Source organism: Poecilia mexicana, unplaced genomic scaffold (genome assembly GCF_051168715.1).
Source record: "Poecilia mexicana isolate PSO_F unplaced genomic scaffold, ASM5116871v1 scaffold_17, whole genome shotgun sequence".
In the NCBI taxonomy this organism is placed as follows: domain Eukaryota; kingdom Metazoa; phylum Chordata; class Actinopteri; order Cyprinodontiformes; family Poeciliidae; genus Poecilia; species Poecilia mexicana.
Window position 1 is genome coordinate 24,677,026 of NW_028263386.1, and position 24,202 is coordinate 24,701,227.

The window sequence follows — 24,202 nt, forward strand, 5'->3', positions numbered from 1 at the left end:
AAGCAAATATTCATTAAAAAAAAGAGCTAAAATTTCCCCCAAAACTAAGATCTATACAAGAAACCACATTAAATCATTTGTTGACGCAGAGCAGCCCCTGTTGGCTGGTCCCATCTCACCTACCGCAGTAAGACAGAGAAGCAGCAATAACCTTGGGAATCACGTGGTCATTTATTTGTGACAGAACAGTGTCATGGATACAGCATATGGAGGGAGTAGGGAGGGAGTCATATACGTACAAAAATCCCTTTTTGTGTTTTCAGCACAGTTCTTAATTCCATAAATAAACTTTACAAAATATTCTGGGACACTTTTTTGTCTTGTCGGTTAACCGTTCGTGGCCGGTATCGTCTAGCAGGAAGTGTTGCTGATCTGTAGTTTGGACTGTTCAGGTGGAGACGACGTACGGTAAGTGCTTCATTACAACAACGCGATGGCCCGACGGGAGCAGCGACTGGACAACGGAAACCAAACCCAGAGGAGACGCGTTGTCCTGTCGCCAGTGAGCTTTCTGTTTGCTAAACCATCCACAGTGTATTGAGTATTTGCCGTTTTGCCACATTCCAACCACAAACTAGGATTTATTTCATAGTGATTATATCTGATAGACCAACACAAGGTAGTTCACGATTGTAATGCAAATGTTTGTTCTTTTTAATCACTGAAGTGTTTGATGTGAACTTTACACATCTGAAGTTTGAGTAAAAATGTAAAATCTTACCAAGAGTTTTTTTTTTTTTTTTTGTCTGGTTTCTAGTGTAAATATCTTAAAATGAGACAAAACTAACTCGAAGTAACTCTTCAACAAGATGTAAGAGCTTATTTTAGGTCAATAATTCTTGAATATTGATCTAAAAAAAAGCACTAGTTCCACTAGCAGATTTTCTTCACTTGTGGGAAAAATGTCTTGTAATAAGTGGAAAAACAACCGCCAATGAAAGTAGTACCTTTTGATCAATATTAAAGAATTACTGATTTAAGAGGAGCTCCGAAAAGTTACTTGTCTTATTTCAAGTGTTAAAAAAATCAGGGCTTCTGCTGGTTTTACCAACTCAAATGTAACACTTTTTAAAACCTTTTTTAAAGACCATTAAGAATAAAATTTAGGACCTGGAACATGAGTTGGTACTTCTTGTGAGATCTTGTCACATTCTTACGTTAGTTGAAGACATGGAATACGGTTTGTTTTACTCTCTTTCCTATTTGTCAGCAGAGCTGCGTCTGTGGCTCTATTCTCGTTTGGTTCCATGCTCGACTTATTTTCCCTCCATAGCAACAGCTTTGTTGAAGTAAAATACTTCATTAGGTCAGACTGGTGCTAGTCCATCACTAACCCTCAGACTTTAGAGATTGCTGCTCTTAGATCAGTGCAGCAGCAAACATTACCAGGGGAAGCTTTAGCTATGCGAGCTAGCAAGGATGTTTTATTAGCTTGTTAGCGGTAGCCTCAACCTCCTTGAGTAACAGAACTTTGAGACTTTCAATTGCCATTCAATCAGATTGAATCTATCGTATGTTGCAGAGAAGAAAAGCTAAACTAAATCAGAGCAAAGCTGGTAAATACACCCCGAAAGACCTGATTTTTATATTTTTTGCTGAAAAAAAGTGAAACAATTAAGCTCTACTTTGTGTTGGTTTACCAAAAAGAACAAAAAAAACAAAAACAGAAAGTCTAAAAATGCATATAAGTTTGTGGTTCTAATGTAAAAAATTTGCCAGAGATAGGAAAACGTCTTTCATCCCAATGTATTACTAAGTTTTTTTCCCCCTATTGTTTCTTCAAGAAACCAGACAGACAGAGGCAAATTGTAAACAACGCGACCTTGGTTGAAAATGACGTGTATCTAAAAAGCTAAGAAAATCTGCCACTAGACGTTGGTAAAAAGGTAACACCTGTAGCTCCGCCCACTTCACTCTTTTTGTCGACTTTGTATTCAGAGAATCATCAGACTCTATTCTGCCTGAACAGGCAACACATATTCACAGTTCACTCCCTCCCCTTAAAAATAAAAAAAGACAATACATCTTTAGAAATTAGAAGTAAAAAAAACCCCAAAAAAAACATGGCTCCAAGAAACAAAAAAATTTAATTAATTTCCAGATGGTAAGACTGGAGATGCTGGTGGAGCGTTGCTTCAGACAAACACACGTAGTTGGCATCCGAGAGGCAGAGTGCTATCTTATGGCACAGAGGCTCGGGGTTTTAGGAGGGCATGGGGGAAAGAGTCTTATTTACAAAATAGACGTTTGGCAATTTTTCATTTCTACACCGTCACATAGAGTCATGTAGACGTCTGCATTGGCTCCGGCGTCAGCGGCTGGGAATTCACAGCTTAAAAAAGACGAAGAATCAGAGTTTTTGACTTCGTTTCTCAGGCCCTCGGCCGAGTTCATCCAACTCTCACCAGCCGTGTCTGTTCATGCAAACCGGTGAAACGGTGGAGCGAGATGACGAGAAACTTGCTGCATACTGCAGCCAACGCACGGAGAGATGCTGCTCCTCTTTGACGTTTGTCAAGAAAAAAAAAAAAGTAGTTTGCATCATCAATGTCGTTTTTTTTTTTAAACTCTTTCAGTTCGAAACGGAAGGATGAGCGCACCTCCCGCTCAAGGAGTCCGATATCAAAGGTCACTTCCTGGTTGAAGAGTTATTTGATTGGACATGCTGAGGAAAGCAATACAGTGTGTGGCCTCTCGAGAAAAAATAAAGCAGTTCCTCTGATAGCCAGAAATATCCTTTAAATGTTATTTAAAAAACAAACAAACAAAAAAAAAACAGCTAGCCTGTGTAATCACAGTCACTCGTATGTCTTGTTTTTCCCAGAAGCTCCAGTTTCAGGATGGAAAGCTTCCATATCCCTAAAGGAAGACGAAGAAAAAACAAAACAAAACAAAAAACCTCTTTTAGTGTAGTTATAAATCTCACCACCAGATGACACTGTGGTGCCTTCCCAGCTTCAGACTGATTTACATGAAGGCTGCGGTTGGCAGCAAAGCTTCCATTCACAGTAAAAACTGGGAGGCAAGCTGACAGATGGAAATATGAAGCCAATAAAGGACAGAAAGATGGGTTTATGGGGGGAAAGGATGAGGCGAGGGAAATAGCTTGGCATTGAGAAGAAAAAGAGATGGGGAGTGGAGACACAAATGTCACGCGGTGAAGACGGCTGATTAATAACTGTGGGAAATGAGAGGGAGAACGGGCTGATGAAACGCTCACCGCCTTCCCACCGCCTGCGTCCCTCTAGCTGTCTTTCTGCGGACCCGTCTGATCCGTCGGCTCAGCGGCTTCGCTCGGCACCGGAGAGTCCGACCTCGCCGAACCCTGGGTCGGAGACAGATCAGCTCTTCTTCACTCTGATTTCCCACCAAAATGTTGGGAAGTGCAATCATTCTTAAAGATTTCACCTCATTACGCCATGTAATCAACGCACTTAATTGATGTTCGACCTTTCGTGTGTAATTGATGTGACTTTTTTTTTTTTCTTTTTTTGCTAGACGTAAATAACTTCAGTCCGGTGATCATCACTCGAGACATTATACATCATCCCCACTGCAATAAGAGTCTGTTGGTAAGTGGCATCCATGAATCCCAGTGTGGAGAGACAAGCACTTACTGATTGTTCCTCCCTGGCGTTGCTGGGGGTTCCCTCCGGGTCAACTGGGGAGTGATCAGTCGGGGGGTCACTGCCCTGGGAGGGGGGGCAGTCTGAAGACGAGCTCTGCTGAGGGGCGGGTGTGGATGCTGCCAACAGAAAGTCGAGGGAATGCGATGAGATGAAAGATGGGAATCTAGATCATGACCTTTAAGCACGTCTGCCTTCGACGACGTTAGCTTTCAGAAGAGGGTCGTTCTGACAGGCCGTTTAGCCGCCTCCCTTCTTTTCAAGAAGGACAAAACAAGACCAAGAAGGTGTGCGAGAAGGCAGACGGGCTAATTGTTTTGCAAGAAAGCCAACGCAAACACAAATGTCTAACAATTAGCGGTAAGTGAAAGGCGAAGGCTGTAACGTCAGTTCCCCACAAAACTGGAGACAGCAGAAAAGTAAAGATGACAGTTCAAAGAGGCTAGCAAGACATCTGTAAAGGCAGTAATGAATGTGAGAAGAGAAGCACCGTTATGCAGAGGGTGTTTGGGTATTTCCTTTGAGTGAAGGTTACCAGGGAAACAAAGATCACTATCTCAAAAGTCCTTCCACTCAATGGTTGCTAGAGATTGACTGAAATCAGATTGTTTTCAGCTCACTTCACCCAACCGATCACCAATCGGCTGGAAACTCAAAAAACGTGACCGTTTTCCAATCAGTGAACACATCGTAGCTCGGTCATGGTGATGAAACCCTCTGGAGGAAGCTGTTTTACAATGTTTTCACACCTGATAGACTCAATTTGATTTGGGACTAAAATTGCAACATTTGTTACATTTTCAGCTGCTGCAGTTCAGTTCAAACCTGCTCCCCCTCCTCGCCTGTGGTGGTACTGCACCAAGAACCACTGGAGGAAACGACACAAAAATCTTTAAAGAAGACGCTAAGCGAAACATCCTTCTTCACAAAACGTGAACAAAATGGAGTCAGATTTTAGCAGTTGTAGGATTTCTCTTTTGTCTCTGGCAAAAGACCACGAGCCATTTCTCCCACTACTATTTGACTTGTGTGTTTGTTTCGGTTATATTTACCCAGAATGCCCTGCACTGTAGTTTGCTTAATGCTTTACTGTAGGAAGCAAATCAAGCCAAGCCTACCGGACTATCAGGTTTGAAAACACCCCATCATGTTTACCAAAGTGAACATGGCGGCTCAGTCTATGTTAAATACAGATATCTTGAGGTACTTTAAGATATTCAAACATGTACAAAAATCAACCTATTCAGATAAACTGTACCAGAACCAAACAGCATTCAGTTTCTATGCAAACTTCCAGAAAAGTACAAAGCAGCTGAAACAATCAATTCCTTTAAAACAAGGCTGAAGATCAACTCGTTTAGAGCTTCATGATGTACATTGATAAAATGTAATGTATGTCACTGGTTTCTCAATTGATGATTTTATGCCGTTTTATTTTTTTATGTTTTTACGATGTAAAGCACTTTGAACTGCCTTGTTGCTGAAATATGCTGTACAAATAAACATGATTGATTGATTGATAGAAATTGCTTGAATAAAGTGCACTCAGACACACTTACGTGATTCGGTTGATGGCGAGGTGGACGTTCCTGGGCTCAAAGTCATCCTGGACAGATCAAGGTCGCTGCAGCTACCTTCTTCCTCCTGATTGGCTGCTGCCTGAGGAGGCAGCAGCTGACTGCAGACCAGCGTGTCAGGCACACCCATGAGGCCAGGGGTTCCGCACCTGCTCGCCCCTCCGGACACCACGCCGGGTCCCGCTGTGGACGGGCCCTCGCCCGCGTCCAAGTCCACGCCCAGTCCTTCCTTCCCCAGGCTGAGCTGCCTCTGAATCAGGGCGGGGTCTGCCATGTGCTGGGGGCTGGTGATGGCCGAGGAGGGCGCCGACAGGTCGCACGCTTGGGGGCACACGGTGGTAATGGGGACCAGGCCTTGGAGCATGGCAGCTGGTATGGCATGGCCCCCGACTCCCACCGTCTGGGCCGGCATATATGCCGCCATGGCCGCCCACTGCTGCTGAGTGGTGGGGAAAATGTTGGCCTGGCTCAGGATGATGGGCTGACCGCCGGGGAGGACCTGGGCCACCTGGAGGGGGCCCTGAACGGGGAAGGCCAAAGTCTGAGCCTGGCCAGGAAATGGCTGCTGGGCCCACTGAGCCGCTTGGACCGGCCCCATGGTCATATAACCTGGAGGAGGCAAACATCGTCGAGCTTTTAGCATCTGAAGGAGGAGTTCAACCAATCAACAGCTCAATGGCGAGAGAAGGACACTGAGTAGCAACCAAGAGGACCAACCTAAGACTACAGGAGCTGAGAGAATCTGATCATGGAACAACTATGATCAGTTGTTCCATGGTTTACTACCAAACATGGAGTAAACCAAAAGGTAACTTTAGAGCAGTGGACAGTATTTACAAGGAGCTTGTGCTTAACAAGGAAAACACAATTATGATTGACAAAAACCTTTTCACCTGGACGACTGTACTGTCTGCCTCTTCCTACTAAAAACAGATAAAAGTTCCTATTGGTTCCACAAGCTTTTAAGCTACTACAGATACACTACATATATATCTGAAGGAATGCCTAGTTGGCCTGTATGTTATTTTGTGTCTGAGATACGCCTGTATTGATATTCTACCACAAATCAATTTTGAAATAAGGACAAGTTATCTATCCAACCAACTATCCATACATAAAATCGCCACACAATCCCCACTCTGGTGCCAGCATCATGGTGGTTAAATGACCACCAAGAAGAGAAACAAAATTGTAAACTGTACAGAAAATGCAGAATTTGCATTTAAGATGCTCTGTAAGTTCAGACTCCTCAAAAGGCAAAGCTTCAGCTTCACTCGGTTCAAACTCTAAAACACAAAATCTCTTACTAAACACCTTTTGCTGTCTAGTTATTAATCAGTGCATAATTGTTAGAATTAATCAGTGAATCCATAAATTATCAAGCATGCACCAGAGGAATGCTCTGTTGTTGCATTTTAGGCAATAAAATATTTATTTTCCCTACCTAGTTCATATAAACTCAATAAAACACATTTGTGGTTTAGCCATTTCAAAGTGATGTGGAAGCGTTGAATATCATGCATACTTTTGTTAATATCAAACGTGCCTACAGCTAATTTTCTCTGACTTTTTGATTCAATTTGTCAAATGCTGCTTCCACTCAAAGGAGAGTGATAGAAACGACAGAGCTCGTCGCGTTCCCAATTTGAATCGGAAGTGAAACAGGAAGCGTGGTCGTCTACCTGACGGCACGGAGGTCGGGCTGAAGGGGGCGTACAGCTCGGCGGGGGTGTGCTGCTGCTGGCGGCTGCTCCGGTTCGGGTCCAGCGTGTTGGCAGGTGACGGGGGCATCTGGAAGGACACGCATGTCACCTCTATCAAAGTCACCTAAAAGTCACACCGAGCTCCATCTGCGAGCGTTTCTGCCGTCAGATCAGAGCGATTCCGATCGCCACCAGCGCCCTGACAGAACTCGTATCGGTTCCGCTGACATGAAAGCGTGATTTTTTTTTTTTTACTTTTGCCGGAGGTACTCACCGAGGGAGGGGTGGACATGTCGCCGAAAAGATCAAAGTGGTTGATGTTCTAAGAGTTGGACCGTACGACGAGGCGGAGAGAGGGGTAGAAAAGAAAAAGAGGGAAAAGTCTGGTGATACATCAGCACCTGAAAAACTCCAGAGTCATGACCGTTTTATCTCTCACTCACATGGGCCGCCGGTGGTTGCATGGTTGGGTAGGTGTGGGCAGTAAAAATCTATTCATAAAGACGCTTTGTGCTGCGGACAGCAAGAAACAACTATCCCCCTCATTTCATTATCAGTTAATGGATCTAAAATGAATCTTTCATGCTTCGCTATAATTGAGTTGATAAAAGGCTATTGGGTTCCATAAAACAGACTCTGATTAGATATTTTTATGTCTGCCAATCATGAGAGGCCCCGGTGAGAGCCCGGGCCGCTTTATCATGCTGATTTTTGCTCCAGGAGGAGATACACACACACACAGACACACACGAGAGGGGGCGGGTTTTAATTCAACCAATAATGGGAGACGCTCCTGAAACCACCAGACCGAGACCATGGGACCACCTCGCCCTGTACGCAGACTGAAGCCCCCTGCTCTACTCCCCCTCTGAGGTCTACTCATACTACTGACAGCGCTGGGGAAAAGTCTTCACCCCCTGCACAGATTTCATCTGTTTTGCCTTTTTGTCACACTTAAAAAGTTTTTTTTTAATCTCATCAGAGATTACCTGAGTAAACATAAAACAATATTTTCAAATGTTGATATCATTTGTCTTGGGAAAATGCCTCTCCGAACCAGGCCTGAATACCACCAGACCAATAAACCCTCCAGTAGAATCAATCTGACGATACGAAGGAGGTGAAAAATGTACAGACTTAACAGCAACATGAGAAACAAAACCAGTGCAATCCATCAGTTTAGAAACCATTACAAAGCTGTTCCTAAATCTTTGGGAATCAAGTGAACCACCGTAAGAACGTTTAAATATAGACAACAGGGAAGAGAATCGAACCTTCGCAGTCGAGCAGCTGGCCGACCAAAATTACAAAAAGCTCATTGTTCAACAATAACAAAGAAATTGGGAAAAAAATAGGAGAATTCCCCTCTTCTATTTTCACAAAAAGGCCAGTGGTGGTAATGTTTATGTCTGAGCTGTTTTACCATTTCAGGACCTGGTTGACTTAATTCATAAAACCACAAACTCTGCTTCACCAGGAAATCTTCAAGCTCCAATTGTCCAGCCAGCTTTTAAACTTTTAAACTCAAGCAGACTTGGTTTATGTAGCACAACAGTGAGACCATCTCTAAATAACTAAAAAAAAATAGAGTATAACAAATTTAAGTCTGGACTTAAATTTGTTCAAGATACTGTCAGAATCGTCATTTCTTGGAGTGATGTAAAAGTGATGACGATACCAGGGTTAACAGGCAAAAACTATTTTCACAAAGGGCCAAGTGGGTTTGCGTAGCTTTTCCCTTTATTATCAACATTTGACAACTTTGGTATTTACTCAGGTTATCTTACTTAGATACAGTGAACTCCCGCCTGTTCGTGGTCCAGTGTTCACTCAATTTTTGTTGGTAGAATGCAATCCCAATTCCATAGAGTAAATCTAACAATCGAAAGAAAATGCAGCTATGGAAGGTAAAATACTTGGGGGCAATGGTACTTGATATGTAATTGGTGAGCATCTGTAAAGTCGCCAACCCAGGAGCACTGATTATTTTCCTTAGCGCTAATTGATTGAACTCCCAAGAGCAGAAATAGGGAAGACTGTAGATTAGCTTCTATGACAATGATTAGGCGGTTTCTACTGTGCATCTGAACACTTATTAAGTTATATTTGTTGTTTGAATTATTAAATAGTAAGTCATAAGTGTTCTTAAAGGGGGTCCTTGGCTGTGGTCCTTAAAATCGAACAAGTCTCGGGCATCCACCATCTTACTATTTTACGATCTGAAAGATTTAAATGTGACAAATAAAAGTAAAATCAGAAGAATTCATAGGGGAGCAAAATCATTTTCACAACCCTTTAGGTGAAACGTTGTAAACATGAAGTGGAAAAAGTTGCATGGAATGGTTGCAGCCATGCCCAAGCAGACAGTGATTTGAGTGTAAAAGCGTGGAAATCCACACAAAACGCACAAACTTGCATGCTGCAGCTAAACTCACAGGGTCAAACCAAAAAGAACAAACAAACGAAAACGGGGACGGCGGCGGCCAGTGACGCCGCCGCCAACGTGGCGTTTATGTCCTCCTCCCACAGGCTGCGGACATAAAGGGGTGACACACAGTTTGCACGGCACGCCGATAACCATCGAGGGGCACAGAATGAGTCAGAATTTGGAAAAGGAAGGAGAAAAAAAAAGAAAAAAGAAAGAAGCAAACATTGTACACAGAGGTCTTTCCCCCCTGAGGGAGCTGACACACATCGGAGGAGCTCGAGGCTCTCAAAAAGCTCCAACTGAATGAACAGACAAGCAGTAACACTTAGAGATATGGAAGCGCTGCTGCCTAAACCGGCATGGGCTGTTTAGGTGAGATAGCAACTGGGCTGAGACAGTTTATCTGTCCGATACGCTGGGCTACAAAACACACAAGTGACGCGAGGTTTTTTTTTTTTTTTTTTGGTGAATGTTGGGTAAAAGTGGGGGTTGAATAAATGTTTCTTTTTAGAGATGAAACAGGATTATCATTGCATGGCAGAGAGTTGAGATGAACCCGGCTTCGGTTTGATTAAAAGCAGGGGGAGAAATCTCAAGTTTTCTATCGTCACACAAATTCTCTGAATAAGGAGCAGTTTTTTTTTTTTTTATCAGGTGCCTTGATTGTAAATGTAAATGTAACAACACAACATGCAACTCAACTCAATACTCTCCCCACCCCCGCTCTCCACCGCCTACAAACCTCTCATTTCCACCCTCTGAGGAAGACAAACGCAGCCATTCCACGGCGCGGAACCAACCCGGCGTTCCAGTCCGACGGGACCGGCAAACTGATCTGTTTTTTTTTTTTTTTATATCTCTAGCATCTGGTTATGATACGCATCTAATTCTGCACAAGATTGGATTTTGTACACAAAGCTGGCCCGTCTAATGTTCTGTGTAATTACAGATGACTTCGGTTGACCAATTTGCTGCTTTCGAGTCTTCAAGATTCTGCGGTACCACCAGTCTCATTATCATGACAAAAGGAAAAGAGAACATTGTTTTTCTGTTGTCTTTTTGAGCCAATTCCCTGCTTTACCACACTGCAGCAGTACCACACCCCAAGAACATTGTCAGGTGTCACATTGCAGACATAAACCTCCCTGTACTTATATGCCTTTTACATGAGGGGCCAATAAAAAGTTGTGCCAAATGACAAGTTTGCGTGACGTTCTTCGCAGATGACGTCACGATTATTCAATCAGGGTGAAGGGTGTCCGTAGACATCAGTTTTCAAGTCACAGAAGTTTGGACTATGGCTAGGACATTAAAACATGTAAATATGGTTTGATCTAAAGCAGAATTCGGCAACCTTTGAAGACCATTTTTGACCAACTTTTACCTATAAAATATAGTTACTATTCAAATAAATTATTACAGCCTATTGAACTTCTGAAACAACACGGGTTCAAAACAGAAAACTATTAAAACCAGTCATCCTTTTGCATCCATATTTTAAAAACAACTGGTTTCTTTATCGGTTGTGCTAATAGTTTACAGCCACCACTGTGAAGGGACCCTTGAGCAAAACCACTGCATTGTAACTTTGGCTGGACGTTTAGGGACGATGCTCTGCTAAAAGGAGAATCTCTCAGGTCTTTAGCAATTTCTAAAAAGTTTTCATTCGGGATTGTGATGTTTAGCTCCAGTTGTCTTCAGCTCTGACCAGCTTCCTGCTACTTTCCTTCCCATTCACTATTATGCACTACTTCATGTCGGCCCAGCGTATTAATTCCCAGTAAAATGAATTGAGGTTTTTAGCAGTTATGTGACAAAATGTGACATAGTTCAAGGGGTGTGAATACTTTTGCAACCTTTGATGAAGCTGAACAAATTGGGCCAGTTGTGGCTTAAGGAACTCCCTTCGCGAGGGTCCTAAAGAGAGGTTTGTAAGCAGTAAAGTAAGAAAAAAACATAAAAAAAAGTAAATAATAAGAATGAAAACACCTACAGTCATGAAATGGCGTTTGGGAACGTCATAGATCCCTTCCTTCTGCTGACTGGTTGGGACCTGCGTTAGATTGGATGTCGATTGATATGGAAGTCAACAGATCAACACCTTTTACTTTTTCTTCGCTAGCTAAGTAATTTAACACAGGAGTGTGCAAACAAAAAAAAGAAAAAGAAAAGAAAAAAAGAAAACATGTCTATTAAAGTAGAAAAAAGTTAACTCAATCAATTTCCATCCAGGTTAATAATTTAGATGCACTTATCTTTTAGCAGCGCAGGATTATGCAAATTGTACAGTTGCGCCGCCAGATCAATTCTGCTTAAATCGATATCGATTGCAAACAAAGCTTGAAGGAGGTTCAGTGTGTATAAAGAAAGCCTATTGTTATTCGACAGCCGTCTGCGCTGTCTCATTTGATGATATGAAAATGCCTTGGCTCTGGCGTTTCTCTTTTTTTTTCCTCACAGCTATCCAAGATATCTGCTGGTTCTTAACCCCGCTGCTCGCCTCTTCATCTGCTACCTCAACTGGTTAGCTTTCAGTTATGTTCCCCCGAAGTCTATTGATCTTGTTTCACTCTGAGATCAAATGGCATGGCAAGTGATTAATCTCTCTCTTTCTCCATCTGCAACTTTCATCTTTGGAGAGGCAGAAACAGGAGGAGGAAAAGGGAGACCGGGAGACGGGGTGGGTGGAGGCTGGTGTTAAGCCGCTCCCTGGAGTTCTATCTGGTCCTTCAAGTGGTCCAAAATCAAAAGGTCATGGTGTTGGCTGTTGAAGAAGACCTTAGTGTACGTAGGCAGTGGGTGAACAGCTCACCTCCACACTTTGTAAACTGCTTTAGGTGCAATTTGGCATAGAGTGCGCGTTTGCCCCAAAGCAAGTTTCTTTAATTTTTGCTCTTTTTTTTTTTTGTCACAGTTAAAAATGTTTTGATCAGCACATTTAAGTATCAGACAACAATAACATAAATACAAGAACATGGAGTTTTCGTTTAATATGGGAAAAAGTTATCCAAACCAACATGGCCATTTGGGAAAAGTGTTTGCACCCTGAACGTAAAAACTTGACATTATATTAACCGTGAAGGAGTCTTTAAGGCCGCTGTGGAGGAACTAGACCCACTTTTCTTGGGAGATTTTCTTTTAATTCAGCCACATTTGTGGGTTTTTGTACAATGGAGTATTAGGGCCACATTAATAAAAAATAAATAAAATTACAAGAATTAACTCATATGAGAATAAAGTCATAATATTACGTCTTAATGCTACAAATTTATTCTCGCATTATTTCTACTTTATTTTCGCACAGCTTTATTCTCTTGTTATGACTTTATTCTCGTCATTTGTTACTTGTTTTAGTTTTATTTTCTTAGCATGGCCCCAATAGTAACACGTGTTATTTTTTAGCCTGAACAGCGTTTTCAAAGTCACGTCAAAACATTTCAATAGAACTTGAATTCGAATTTGACATTTTTTTTTTTTTTTGTCATTCAGTAGTTTACTCAGTGGTGTGATGTGGATCACTGTCCTTCTGCAGGAGGTCGTACTCCAGGTCTTTAACAACCATAATAGCTTCAGATCATCACACTGCCACCAGCTTGTTGGTAAGTAAGATGAGTTTTTTTCTGAAAAGCGTCAGATGTAACAGGACGAGCACCTTTCAGGAAGTTTTGTTGTTAAGGTAAAAGTCATCTGAGAACTCATAGGAAGTTTCTCTACTGCTTCATGTTTTTCAGTGTGTGGTTGTTGGCGCTCTCTGTGGTTCAGTGGAGATTCAAAAGCCGTAGAAATGGCGTTGTAAGCCTCTCCAGTCATTTAAATGAAATTTGAAATGACAGATGTCAACAAATTTGCTTCTTATCTCTGCTGCTTTTTGAGGTCTACTCAAACTTCCTGCTTCATGTTGTCAATCTGGTTCAATTAGTCATTTCTTTATCCTACAGATCTGGCACTGATGAGTATCCAGAGTGGTTTGGATAACGTTTCCCCCCCTGCCTTTTGTGTTTAGGTTATCCGTGTCTGATTTAATTTTTTTCTGGATGATTTGAAATGATAAAAAAAAAAAAAAAAAAAAGCAAAAACAGACGAGATCTCCAAAGAGGAAGCTGCCTTTCTAAAAGCTTTCAAGTATTTGATCTTATTATTTAAACTTTCTGTCTTACTCAATCTTGTGAAATCATGAGATCTAAGGCGTCACCTTCCTGAGTGTCACTGGAGTCTACTGCTCAATTCTTATCTTTTTTTTAATTTTTTAAATAAAATTCATATAAAACAAAGCAAAAAAAAACAAACTTTCTCCAAAAACAGTCAACACACTGGAGCTTCCTTCAGGTCAGAGCCATGCCATAAATACTGCTATCTTTTTATTTATAAGGAATGAAGAGGGAGGAAAAAGAAAAGTGGGGCAAAACTTGTCTTTGTACCTGATAAACGCTCTCCTCTGACTGGGGGCCACGGAGGGGTTCGTGTCCAGCCTCAAACACTATGTACTACAGAACAGAATCAGTGGGCAAGGCATAGAGATGCAGAAAATAATGAAAGGGAAGGACAGAGACAGAGAGAGAGAGTGAGAAAAGGAGAAGATGGCATATAAAAATGAGAGAGAGGTGTGGAGACATGAGCAGAATAAGTGAAAGCACAAGGGAGCGGGGATGGTGTTGAGTGGAGGAGGGTGGAGGGGAACGAGATCAGGGGAAGGAAGAGTGTGAAAAATGGGGCATGGGAAAGAGGAAGGGAGAAAAGAAAAGAAAAAAAAAGAGTGAGGTGGGAAGAGGAAAGAGCACAAGTATAACAGGTCAGGCAGTAGTTCAAGGCAATGTGGAGGTCTTAGCTGAAGGTTAGCCTTCCACCTCAGCAGGGTCAAACTCCACTTCCAGTGTAGAAATTGCTTCAGATTTTTTGTCTAAAAATATGTCACAGCTGTAAATCCACTGAAATTGATGTAAAAATGAAATGAAAAGAAGAAATTTGTTTGACATTTTGGGAGATATTGGTAACAGATGGATGAAGCCATCACAAGCTACGTGATTAGCAGCGATTCGGGAAAGATGGGAGGAGCTACTTTTTTCCTAATTATTGATTTTTTTTTATACAACTACCATCTTAAATTTATTCCTCAAAAAAGAAGAATGTAATCCTTTTCAAATACTGTAGCTGAAACATGTAGGGATAGCTTTACCTCACGAAAGAGCTAGCAACTTTGCGCTAAAAAGGTTACTAATCTGCTTGCCTCAGAAGATTGAATTTGGGTAGCGCTTTAGCTAAGATATGAGAAGCTACTTTTTTTTATAAATATCGATTTTTATGCAATTAATAGGTCCAATTTATTTCTCTAAATAAGTTGAAATTATTTTTTCAAGTACTGGAGATGAAATGAGCTGCAAACGAAATAGCATCTTTGCGCTAACAGGTGGCTAACCTACTGTAATGTTCTGTTTGTTGGGAATTTATAATTTTGTTGTTTTTTTAAATGGTCCAACCAAGGGCTGGGTTTGCTAATTAGCATGTGGCTAGTAAAAACCTTCGTACAAAACAACGGTTGATAGTTTTTGTCATGTAACATTGTTTACTGTGCTGTCCTTGATTAAATAAACTAAAATTTAATTAAATTAAATGAAGAAAACATAAAATTGCATTTTGTGATTCAAACATTATAATCGCACATTCAGAAGCTGATGGTGTACAATAATATGTTCTAGAATAATTTACCAAAATGCAAAAAGGTAATTTTGTCAGTATACTTATTGCTGTATTTTACGCACACGGCAGCCATATTGAATTTTGGGATAGAGATTTGGGAGAGGCCGTCAAATCTTTCCAAAATACAATCAGAAAATTCCAGCTTCTGAGTAATAATTTAATGCAGCGTTCATCCAGCTCCAGATTTCCTACTGCAATGGACTTAATCCTCTTAAGAAAATCTTTAACAAAACATATATCCCAAAATGCCAACGGTTCTGTCCACAGTCAGGCTTTTTGTCAACCAGCATCAACAAAAATCGAAAGCCAAAAATGGGAATGACATCATGTAAAAACACACATCAAGAGCAAAGACCAGAGGTGGGGCATTTGGACGAACCACTGAACATAGCATTCAGAGTAAGAGTTAGTGTTGTCTGTATTCAGTGTGAGCAAACACAGAGAAAAAAATAAATAAATAGAAACAAAAAAAAGAAGGAAGTCATGTTGAGCCAAATAAATACAGGGCAAAAATAGTGGGGGGCGGGATAACATCCAGTCTGGGGAAGTGAAGGGGGGGCATGTCTTTGGAGGAAAATCCGAACACTGACACAGATTCACTCGGAAAATATGGTTGTACAACACTGCACTGGCAAAATGGGAGTTGGATGGTTGAAGATAAGTGTTCACTAGGATGGTCTACTGTGTATTACTGAATGGTGCAATATTATGAAATATTAATTCAAGCAGATCAGTGGCTGGAGAAAGAAACAATATATTAAAGATTTTTGTTTTTTCCCCCCTGTTCAGTGTGTTTTATTCCAGTGAAGCTAGAAAAGCAGTCCAGTGCTCTGGGTCTGCTCCCGCTCACCTACCTGGTACACCGGGTCATCCACTTCGTCCTCGAGGATGGTCTGCGGTTGAGGAAGAGGAAGATGACACATTTTGTTTTTCAGTTTCATTTAAAAAAAAAGGCTAAAATAACCCCCCCAGAAACAATCCAAGTCTATCAGTAAGCAAACATAGTTACACAATGACACAGGATTGCTGTGATTTACTTAAACCACAGGCATCAACACTCATATGATTAAAGTGAAAAAAAAATCAGTTGATTATATGTAGATTTTCTGTGCATTATATGGATAATGTGTAGAAACTCGATGTGGAGGAAAAGTGGAAATCGGAGCCTTACCTGGTAGACGGCCTGCTCACAGTGTTTGTCCTTCTGAGCCTTCTTCTCCATCTCCTCCCGCTGTTTGATGTCATAAATCAGCGTGAAGAGGTCGCGCAGGTCAAGGATCAGAGGCTCCGCCTGAAAGCATGGAATTTATAAGATGGCTTTGTGAAAAAATCCTAAAAGCTGAGAAACTCGTCTTGAAAGAATACAGTAAGTAAAACCTAAATAAAATACAAACGTTTCCCTTTTGCCTGGTTAAATGCACCAATGTTACGAATTACTCAAGTTTTCTTGTTTTATTCAGGACCATGCAAGAAACATATTTCTACTGATGATCCAATGATCCTCCGACTGATGGTCTTTATTTGTTAAAAAAACCCATTGAAAACCACGTCTTCCTCCGCTTTACAATCACGCACCACCTTGAGTTGGTCTGTGAGATCCTGATATAACACGCACACGTTTGTGGCGTAATCCGTAAAAAGCTGCATATTTTCACCCGCGCTTTATTTTATATGTTTGCACTGCAAACTACGCAAATTTTCACTCTTTGGTTTTGGCACCAGAACTTACAGACTGCGCCGTCTTGATGGCCACAAACCGGTGGTGGCCCTCCTTCCCGCAGACGTACCCAAAGGCCCGGTGGTCCCTGGTGTCCTTGGCGATGTAGCTGATCTCATGGACTGAGTGGTGATGCAGAAGCACCTGAACGACAGGAAGGCGGGGCGATCAACCCGGGTGACATCTTCTCCTGTTAAGAGGTTTGTATTCTGTCTTTTTAAAGCGTGACACAGAGCTGTGCTCTTTGTTGCCATCCAAAGTAGGTCAGACCCACTTTAAAACGTCTTTGCATGCTGTTGTGCAGCCGAACAATTTGGCAGGGAACAAACTTCCAAGTCTGTACTGCTACGGTGTTTGTGATATTGTAGCTTCCGCAGCGCGGAACGGAGTTGCATAACCCGGTTGCGTAATGTTTGTGCTGCCGTGAAACATCAAATGCAAAATAGCTAAATGAGGGAGCAGAGGATATCCTGAAAAGATAAAAAAAAAGAAAGAGAGAACACCTTCATACACAAAGGATAGTAATTCAGCTGCCACTAAGGCACACCCATCTGCTGCTGCTCTGTTAGACAGGATGAGCTTAAGCAGCGGGAGGAGCTTTCATTTCAACGTTTACCCGGGTTTTTTTTTCGTGGGGGACTGTTGCCGGTAATGCTCTAGATTAATGTTAAATACAAAACTAATACGACAAGTGCGCTTCCATATGCCACAGAATCATGTCGGCTTTACTGAAAGCATTTCCCTCAAAATGCTCGCTGACTGTACAACGCAGTGATCCCCCTCTCCCCGTTTCCACCTAAACAACCCACAGAGGCGTATTAAGCGCAGGGTTACTTACCGCCGTGTAATCAGTAAATACAACGTAGCGCATTAAATGGGGCCACGGCTTCTGAAACGACAGATGAGGCTGTCGGAACAGGGTGAGCTCTTGGGTCGTGGCGGGAAGCTAAACGCTCTTTTCTCATTTCGGGAGAAACAAAGTCAGACTGGAAAGAGGAACAATTCGAGGAGAGGGCTTTTTTTCTTGGGGTGGTCGGGTGGGAGCCGCAAGACAATCACTGTTGCCCAATTATTATTTTAGCACTAAAGATAGCTGAGGTGGAGCTATGTTGTAATTAGCATTAGCAGCAATGATCATTAAGGGATGGAACTGAGAGCTAATTAGCGGTTAGCGCTGATGAGCCAAGTGGGCCCATCTAGCCAGCGCTGCGCCACGAGACGGAGGGGAAAAACCCAAGTCCCTGGATCATCATGTAATGAAACGGCGATCCTCCAAACCCACCTGGAGATGAGTGGACGTAATGTGAGGGATCTACAAGGGGGTCCTGCAGCAGAAGCTAATCACACGAAGATGCAATACAAGGCTTACATACACACCTCATGGACTAGAATTTCATATTATTTTGGCCTTTCAGTGACATATTTGAACCATGTCTTTTACAGAGGGCAGTCATAACACAACATATAAGTTTAATGGTTTATAAAAACAAAAATAAGGTGCAATAGGTTGAATTTGTTGGGTGGAAATAATGACAGGGTGTCTACTCAACCTTAAAACTCTGAAATTCTTGTATTTAAAGCAATGTAGTTTCCCTTTGGGATCATAAAAGTATTCATGAATTTTAACTTGAAGGTCTTAAAATGTCTTAAATTCATTTAAATGCATGCAAGATGGCCTAAAATGCATTAATCACAGGTCTTAAATTTTGTCATGGCAGAAATAATATATATAAATGCACTACTTTAATATTATATAATATATACTAGTGTAATATTTTTTTGACATGCTTAAGTTTGAGTCGCCCCCACACATGTTCTGTGTATCGAGGCGAGTGAGGCTACCAGTAAGTAGCTGGTAAGCTAGCTAGCTTTTTTAAATCTGTCATAGATAGGTGCAAATTTATCGCCAATTTATCGTCTTTTGTACATAGAGGTCTTAAGACTGCCATGTCATCGTGGTCTTAAAAAGTCTTAAATTTGAGTTGGTGAAGCCTGCAAAAACCCTGTGTGTTCCAATATACACTCTCACCAATACTAAGATAAATATTTGAGCAGAAATGAAAAACATCCTGGTACAATTATGGCTGAATGACTCCCCTTCTGGGCAGGAATAGCACAGCTCATCTAAATTTGTTGCTTCTGGCATGAACCTGGCTTTTAAACATCTTCAACAAGGGTTTAACTCTGGATAAGGTCAATTAAAGTTTGTCTGGGTCATCCATTCAAAAACCAGCTTAAATGCACATTTGGTGTTCAAGTCCTAAGAAAACACAGAACTGCATCAAAGTCTCACCTACGTTGTCAAGCTGAGATGAAAGGAAAATGGTCATCATGTGTAAAAAAGACCCAGGAACTTAAGTCTGTCATCTACTGGAACACCAATCTAAATGTCACATCTACATAGACGAGCCAACTCTCTTACGGAAAAAATTAACGGCCAAGCAAGATAAAGGTTGAGTTGTTTGGCCAAAGTGAGGCTTTCAAGCCTAAGAAGTTTGTGCCAGCTGTTGACATGGTGACGGTCGTGTCATGCTGAGAGTCTAAGTCAGTGACAGTGGTACCGACGCACCATACTATGGGGCTGGAATAAAAAGAGGAGGATTAGCTAAATGGACTTTCCGACTGCAAGACGATGACTCTTTCCATTGAGTCACAGTCATCCTCAACTTCCTCTCCACAATACGCACCAACTTGTCATCAAAAGCTTTAATGTTTAATAAACCAAATGTCAAACTGCCTTCTGAGTAACTCGAGAGTGCTTGATTTGAATTGTGATTGGGAGAATATTTAACGTTTTGGTCAATGCGCAGACCGAGACGCAACGGCGTTTCGGCCGGTCAGTCGTCTAAGATGGCGGCCCAGGGAGGCAGCTGTTGTGAAGTGAGCCGTGCCCTCTGGACGTCCTCATGCTGGAGGCAGCTGGCCACGTCCTCGCAGCCTCCGCGTTGGCGCGCTACTCACCCCTGATCTTTCGCAGTAAATTTTGATCCCGCCGAACGAGACGGTCAAGAAGACCCTCTGCTTGTGCTCCCCCTTGGAACGCGCTGACGAAGCCATTCCCTGCAAGGAGCAGAAGGAAAAGCTGTGAAGGGAGAGGCAGCTAGCCTTGTTCTAAGGTGAGAGTGGGGCGACTTGTGACTGGGGGAGGTTCTCAAAAGATGGGATTCATGTGATGTGAAGGATTGGGGTTGGGGTGGCAGGAGATGCGAAAGGGTGCGATAGGACAGGATGTTCTTTTATCTGCCTTTTTCATGAAGGTTCTCTCTCAGAGGGAATCTGACTTCAACTTGAGCAGCGAATCACATTACCCCAACCTCTTGAAGTCGGTCTTCTGCGCTTTGACGTGATAAAAACATACAAGCATCATCTACTGACAATAAGGTTAGATTTGCTGACTGAATGGATAGCGCCGCTGCCCGACCGGCTTGCTCCAGCAACTTCACACGTAGTGCTGACTGAACAACCACTGCAGCCTTTGAAGTATGATTTTCCCATGGATCTGCAGCCGCACTCTCTACACCCCCCCCACCCACCCCTCTTTCTCCTACACTCTTGCGCCCCGATAAAGAAAACAATTAAAATTTCCACCGTGTTCCGTTTGATGCAACCTGTGAGCTTGACATGCCTTTCATTGAACAACGCCTGAGAGAAAAATGGTCGGGAGAAGAAAGGAAAAGCGGGGAGATGATAAGAGAAGAAAGACTTTGCGTTATGTGCAGAGGCTACGGCTGACAAAGCAGCAGGTTCGGTTTAGGGATGAAAAATAAAAAAAAAAAGCTTGACCTTCTCTGTGCAGCAGAGCATTTCTATTTCCAAATTCCTTCTTGAAAACTATTCGAGTATTGTGGAAAATAAAAATAAAAATATTGGCGGTTTTGACATTTGAACGAGTTGTGCTCCCAAAATTAACCAAATCCATAACAATTTTATTTATAAAGTACGTTTAAAAAGAACCTGTTGCTTAACACTCGGCTACAGATCACCAAGGTTTGGAGGAGGAGTGTTCGCCTCTGTTTTCGTTTCATTAAAGCTCGGAAAATTCACGGCCATCCGTGCTTTTATGCGTCAAGGCACTTTAGGGAGAGATAAATGGCAAATGGGTTTTATATGGAGATACATCAAACAGTAATTTGCATAACAGTAGAAATAATGCAAGGATTTTTCTAAAATGAAGAAGATACAATGAAAAAAGGAGAGGCCTGAAAACTGAGCCTTGAGGAACTCCACAGGAACGAGGCGCTCAGATGGTCTCAACGTTTTGTGACTGACTGACACAATGTGTGTGAACTGGAAGGACAACGATAATTGTCAACACTCTTTACAAATAAACCTAAAATACGTGATGTGCATTTGTAGTCTTTTGATCTGATATCCCTAAATAAAACCCAAAAAAATCATTGAGTCTGGGCAGATGAAACTCAACACGTTCATTTCATAGAAGATTTAAATCAAAGCTGATGTATGTGTACCTGTTAGAACCCTAACCCAACCAAAGCCTGGACTAAAAATAATTTAGTCTCTAGATGTCCAGACTTGGTAGAGACAAACTGCAAAATTAAGAGGGCATTTATCGCATCATTTATCATGATAAGTTTCTTATAACAACTTTGATTTATCGTTGGCACAATAAATTCCAGTTAATGATGTTTGAGACCCTCCAAAACCGTCCGTAATGTCAGGATTGTTATTTTGTTACTATTTTCCTCTACTTTGTTCAATGAGAGTATCATTAACTTTATTTTATGTGTCTGGTCTCCTGAAGAAGTGTGTTATAAATGGGAATGCTTTTCGAGAGTGACATTTGTGTTTTCAGGGCGAGAATTGCTCCAGTCACAACTCTACAGTTACCAAAGAAACAAGTAATAAATAGTCACTGTTGTTATCACAATAGTACCACAAAATATTGTGATAAAACCTGGAGTCTGTATTTCCCAACCCAACTCAAAAGGCAGCAAAAAGTGGTTCTACAAACTACTTAAACCGGGTTGCTCAACATAAAAGCGCACCACACTTTTTAGATGTTTAATAGTAAAACCTTGTGAACTCTATGCAACAGTTTTTTTATTCATTTCAGAAGGAATGAACGCTTTTGAACTGTCTTCTTTTGGGAAAGCAGTGAGTTGGGGTGATATGATGCAACAAGAAAAACATTTAAAAAAAAGAAGGAAGGACGGATGGAGAGCCTAGTAAGCAGCGAGAGAGAAAGAGGTAGGTGGGCACAAGAGCTGAGGGGTGTTGTCAGTCAGCCATCGGCTTTTCCATTCTGTGGATTAGTCCCAGTGGCAGCGAGAGGCAGCTCAATACAGACCTGTTCCCTCCTCTATCCCCTGTCCAGATAATAGCAGGTCTGTATCGACCGCTCCATTGACTGTAACTGGCTTCTGGCTTGTGACTGCCGGAGTTATATGGAGGGCACTGCTGAAATGTCAGATCAAGGCAGCAAAAAGTTGTTTAATTGGACATATCCCCCAGGATGGGGTGTGGGTGACGGTTTGCCTTCTGGCTGTGCTGCCTCTCCTTTGGGGCTTCCCACACATTTAAGCTCTAGAAAAGCCAGTGGGGGGGGGGGAAGGACATAAAGAAGCCACACATAAGAGTCTTCTTTGCAAGAGCAATTTATCCAACCAGTCTCCTACAAAGAGGCTCATGTGCAGCTTTCCATAAATCCCTCCCCGCCTTCCTCCTTTAAATAGTTTCAGTTTTTTTCCAATGAGAAATCATATTTTATTAATCAAGTCTCCTGCATGAATCAATTTAAGACCAAACTCAGAGCGGAGCTCAACTAAACAGACATTAAGAGATTAGTCTTTAGAGTCCAGCTCCAGACCAAAGTTCTTTTAAATAATGCAGGTTTTATTGGGGAGCTCAGCAGGATTCAATCAGGAGGTGAAAACAGGTTGTATTTAACATGTTTATTAGGTTTTTATGGTCAGTCAGCGCAAGGCCAGGATAACAGCACACCTGTGGTGAACTTGACCACGTTAAAAGATTGTAAATCTCTGAGATGTTGGTGTTATCACTGCATTCAGTTACTTACATTGTCTAAGCTTATTTAAAATAAAGATATACATCCATCCCATAAATATCCGTTTCAAAAGTAAAACACTAGCTGTGTTTCCGTTAGCCATGAATTGTACAAATTGAAATTACAAAAATAAATTTGCTTAATGGAAACAAGTCAATTTTGAAAAATAAAACCAAAACAACAACCTTGTGTTTTTCGATGAGTCTTTTTGCTAGGACGAGGTTGATTTTCAGTCATATCAAATTAGATTTATTTCGCAAAACTGCATTAGCAAACTTAATTTGTTTTTTTTACATTAGGAGAACATAAATATTTTCCCAAATTTGTAATAGAAACGCAGCCAGCGAAACATTCCAGCAATATAAGTGAAGGCCAAAGTAATCCTTTTTCAAATTTTGCACTTTTTCCCCCCCTCATGTCAGAAAAGATTCTACAAAATTATACATCAAAGTTAATAAACTGACAGCTCGTAACTGCACTCTTATTTATTTATTTTAATGAACTATAGTTTTAACATTTTTCATACAGGAGATGCTTCAGGGAAGCTTTGTGTGTAATCTCAGTACTGTATTGCATTTTCTCGCCGGCACCTGGAGGCCGGCACCGCCCGGTCCGTTCTGTACTGATTATTCCCTGATGAATGATGATATGATCACAGATGGCATCACCTCTACAGGAGTGATCGACTCTACTTTAATAAGCCAATATTATCATTCAACATATTTTAATCTGAGATTTTTATTTTTCGTTTCATAAGCTCGTCAGTTATCATAGCATTTATATTCGCTCACAATCTGACTTGGACATCGGATCAGAGATTCTCCTTGCTTGTTTTATACCCAGTAATTTAGTTAATAAATAAGTAAATAAATAAATACATTTTCTCAGACCAAGAGAAAATTGTTCGTCGGTTAATGGAGCCACCCTGCAGCCACGCGGAAAATATAAACATTCATGAGTGTAATTTTCAGAGACGCACAATGAAATTGGTCGCTGACTGGAACCGGATGATTTTACACATGATTAGAGATCGGCTGGATGAAAGCTAAAAGCGCCGTCTTTTTCTAATCAGTAGACGCAAAATGCCTAAAGTCTAACAGACTGTGCTCTAATTGAGCCACTCTGTGAGGACGTTGTTACCGAGGGAAGAGGACTCGGTATGAACAAAATGTTTACGACGAATGCAGAAACACCACAAATGGTATAAGAAACTTCTAGAAAGAAAACTGTATTCTGTATGGACGATCGTTTTCCATTTGGTGACTCCAGTTTTATCTATCAACCAATGCTAACTTCACAAACTGTGATAATCCTGCTAATTATGCTCAACTCCAACATAAGACACTAAAGAGAGTTTCACTGTCCTCTCATTTTGTCTAAGTTTTTGAAAATTGTGTTTCACTGCGGAGCTGTATAACACCATCTGCTCTGT

At 41.5% G+C, this 24,202-nt stretch overlaps 1 protein-coding gene across 3 annotated transcripts in view; it reads right to left on the minus strand.

The window, feature by feature from the left end:
* Positions 1-147: 147 nt before the first annotated feature.
* The window catches only part of dab1b (DAB adaptor protein 1b), a 38,896-nt gene continuing 14,841 nt past the window's right edge, over positions 148-24,202 (minus strand). For 2 of the 3 annotated variants that reach the window (XM_088014450.1, XM_015006200.2), the window contains exons 3-14: positions 19,707-19,805; positions 16,758-16,889; positions 16,200-16,319; positions 15,883-15,921; positions 13,753-13,818; positions 11,328-11,387; positions 7,181-7,228; positions 6,886-6,994; positions 5,186-5,812; positions 3,618-3,745; positions 3,221-3,325; positions 148-2,859 (exon numbers count right to left, since the gene is read on the minus strand). In XM_088014450.1, coding sequence (XP_087870576.1) covers positions 3,245-3,325; positions 3,618-3,745; positions 5,186-5,812; positions 6,886-6,994; positions 7,181-7,228; positions 11,328-11,387; positions 13,753-13,818; positions 15,883-15,921; positions 16,200-16,319; positions 16,758-16,889; positions 19,707-19,805 — 1,509 coding nt within the window. In that variant the 3' untranslated portion in view covers positions 148-2,859; positions 3,221-3,244. The other variant, XM_088014449.1, reaches the window with a different exon arrangement.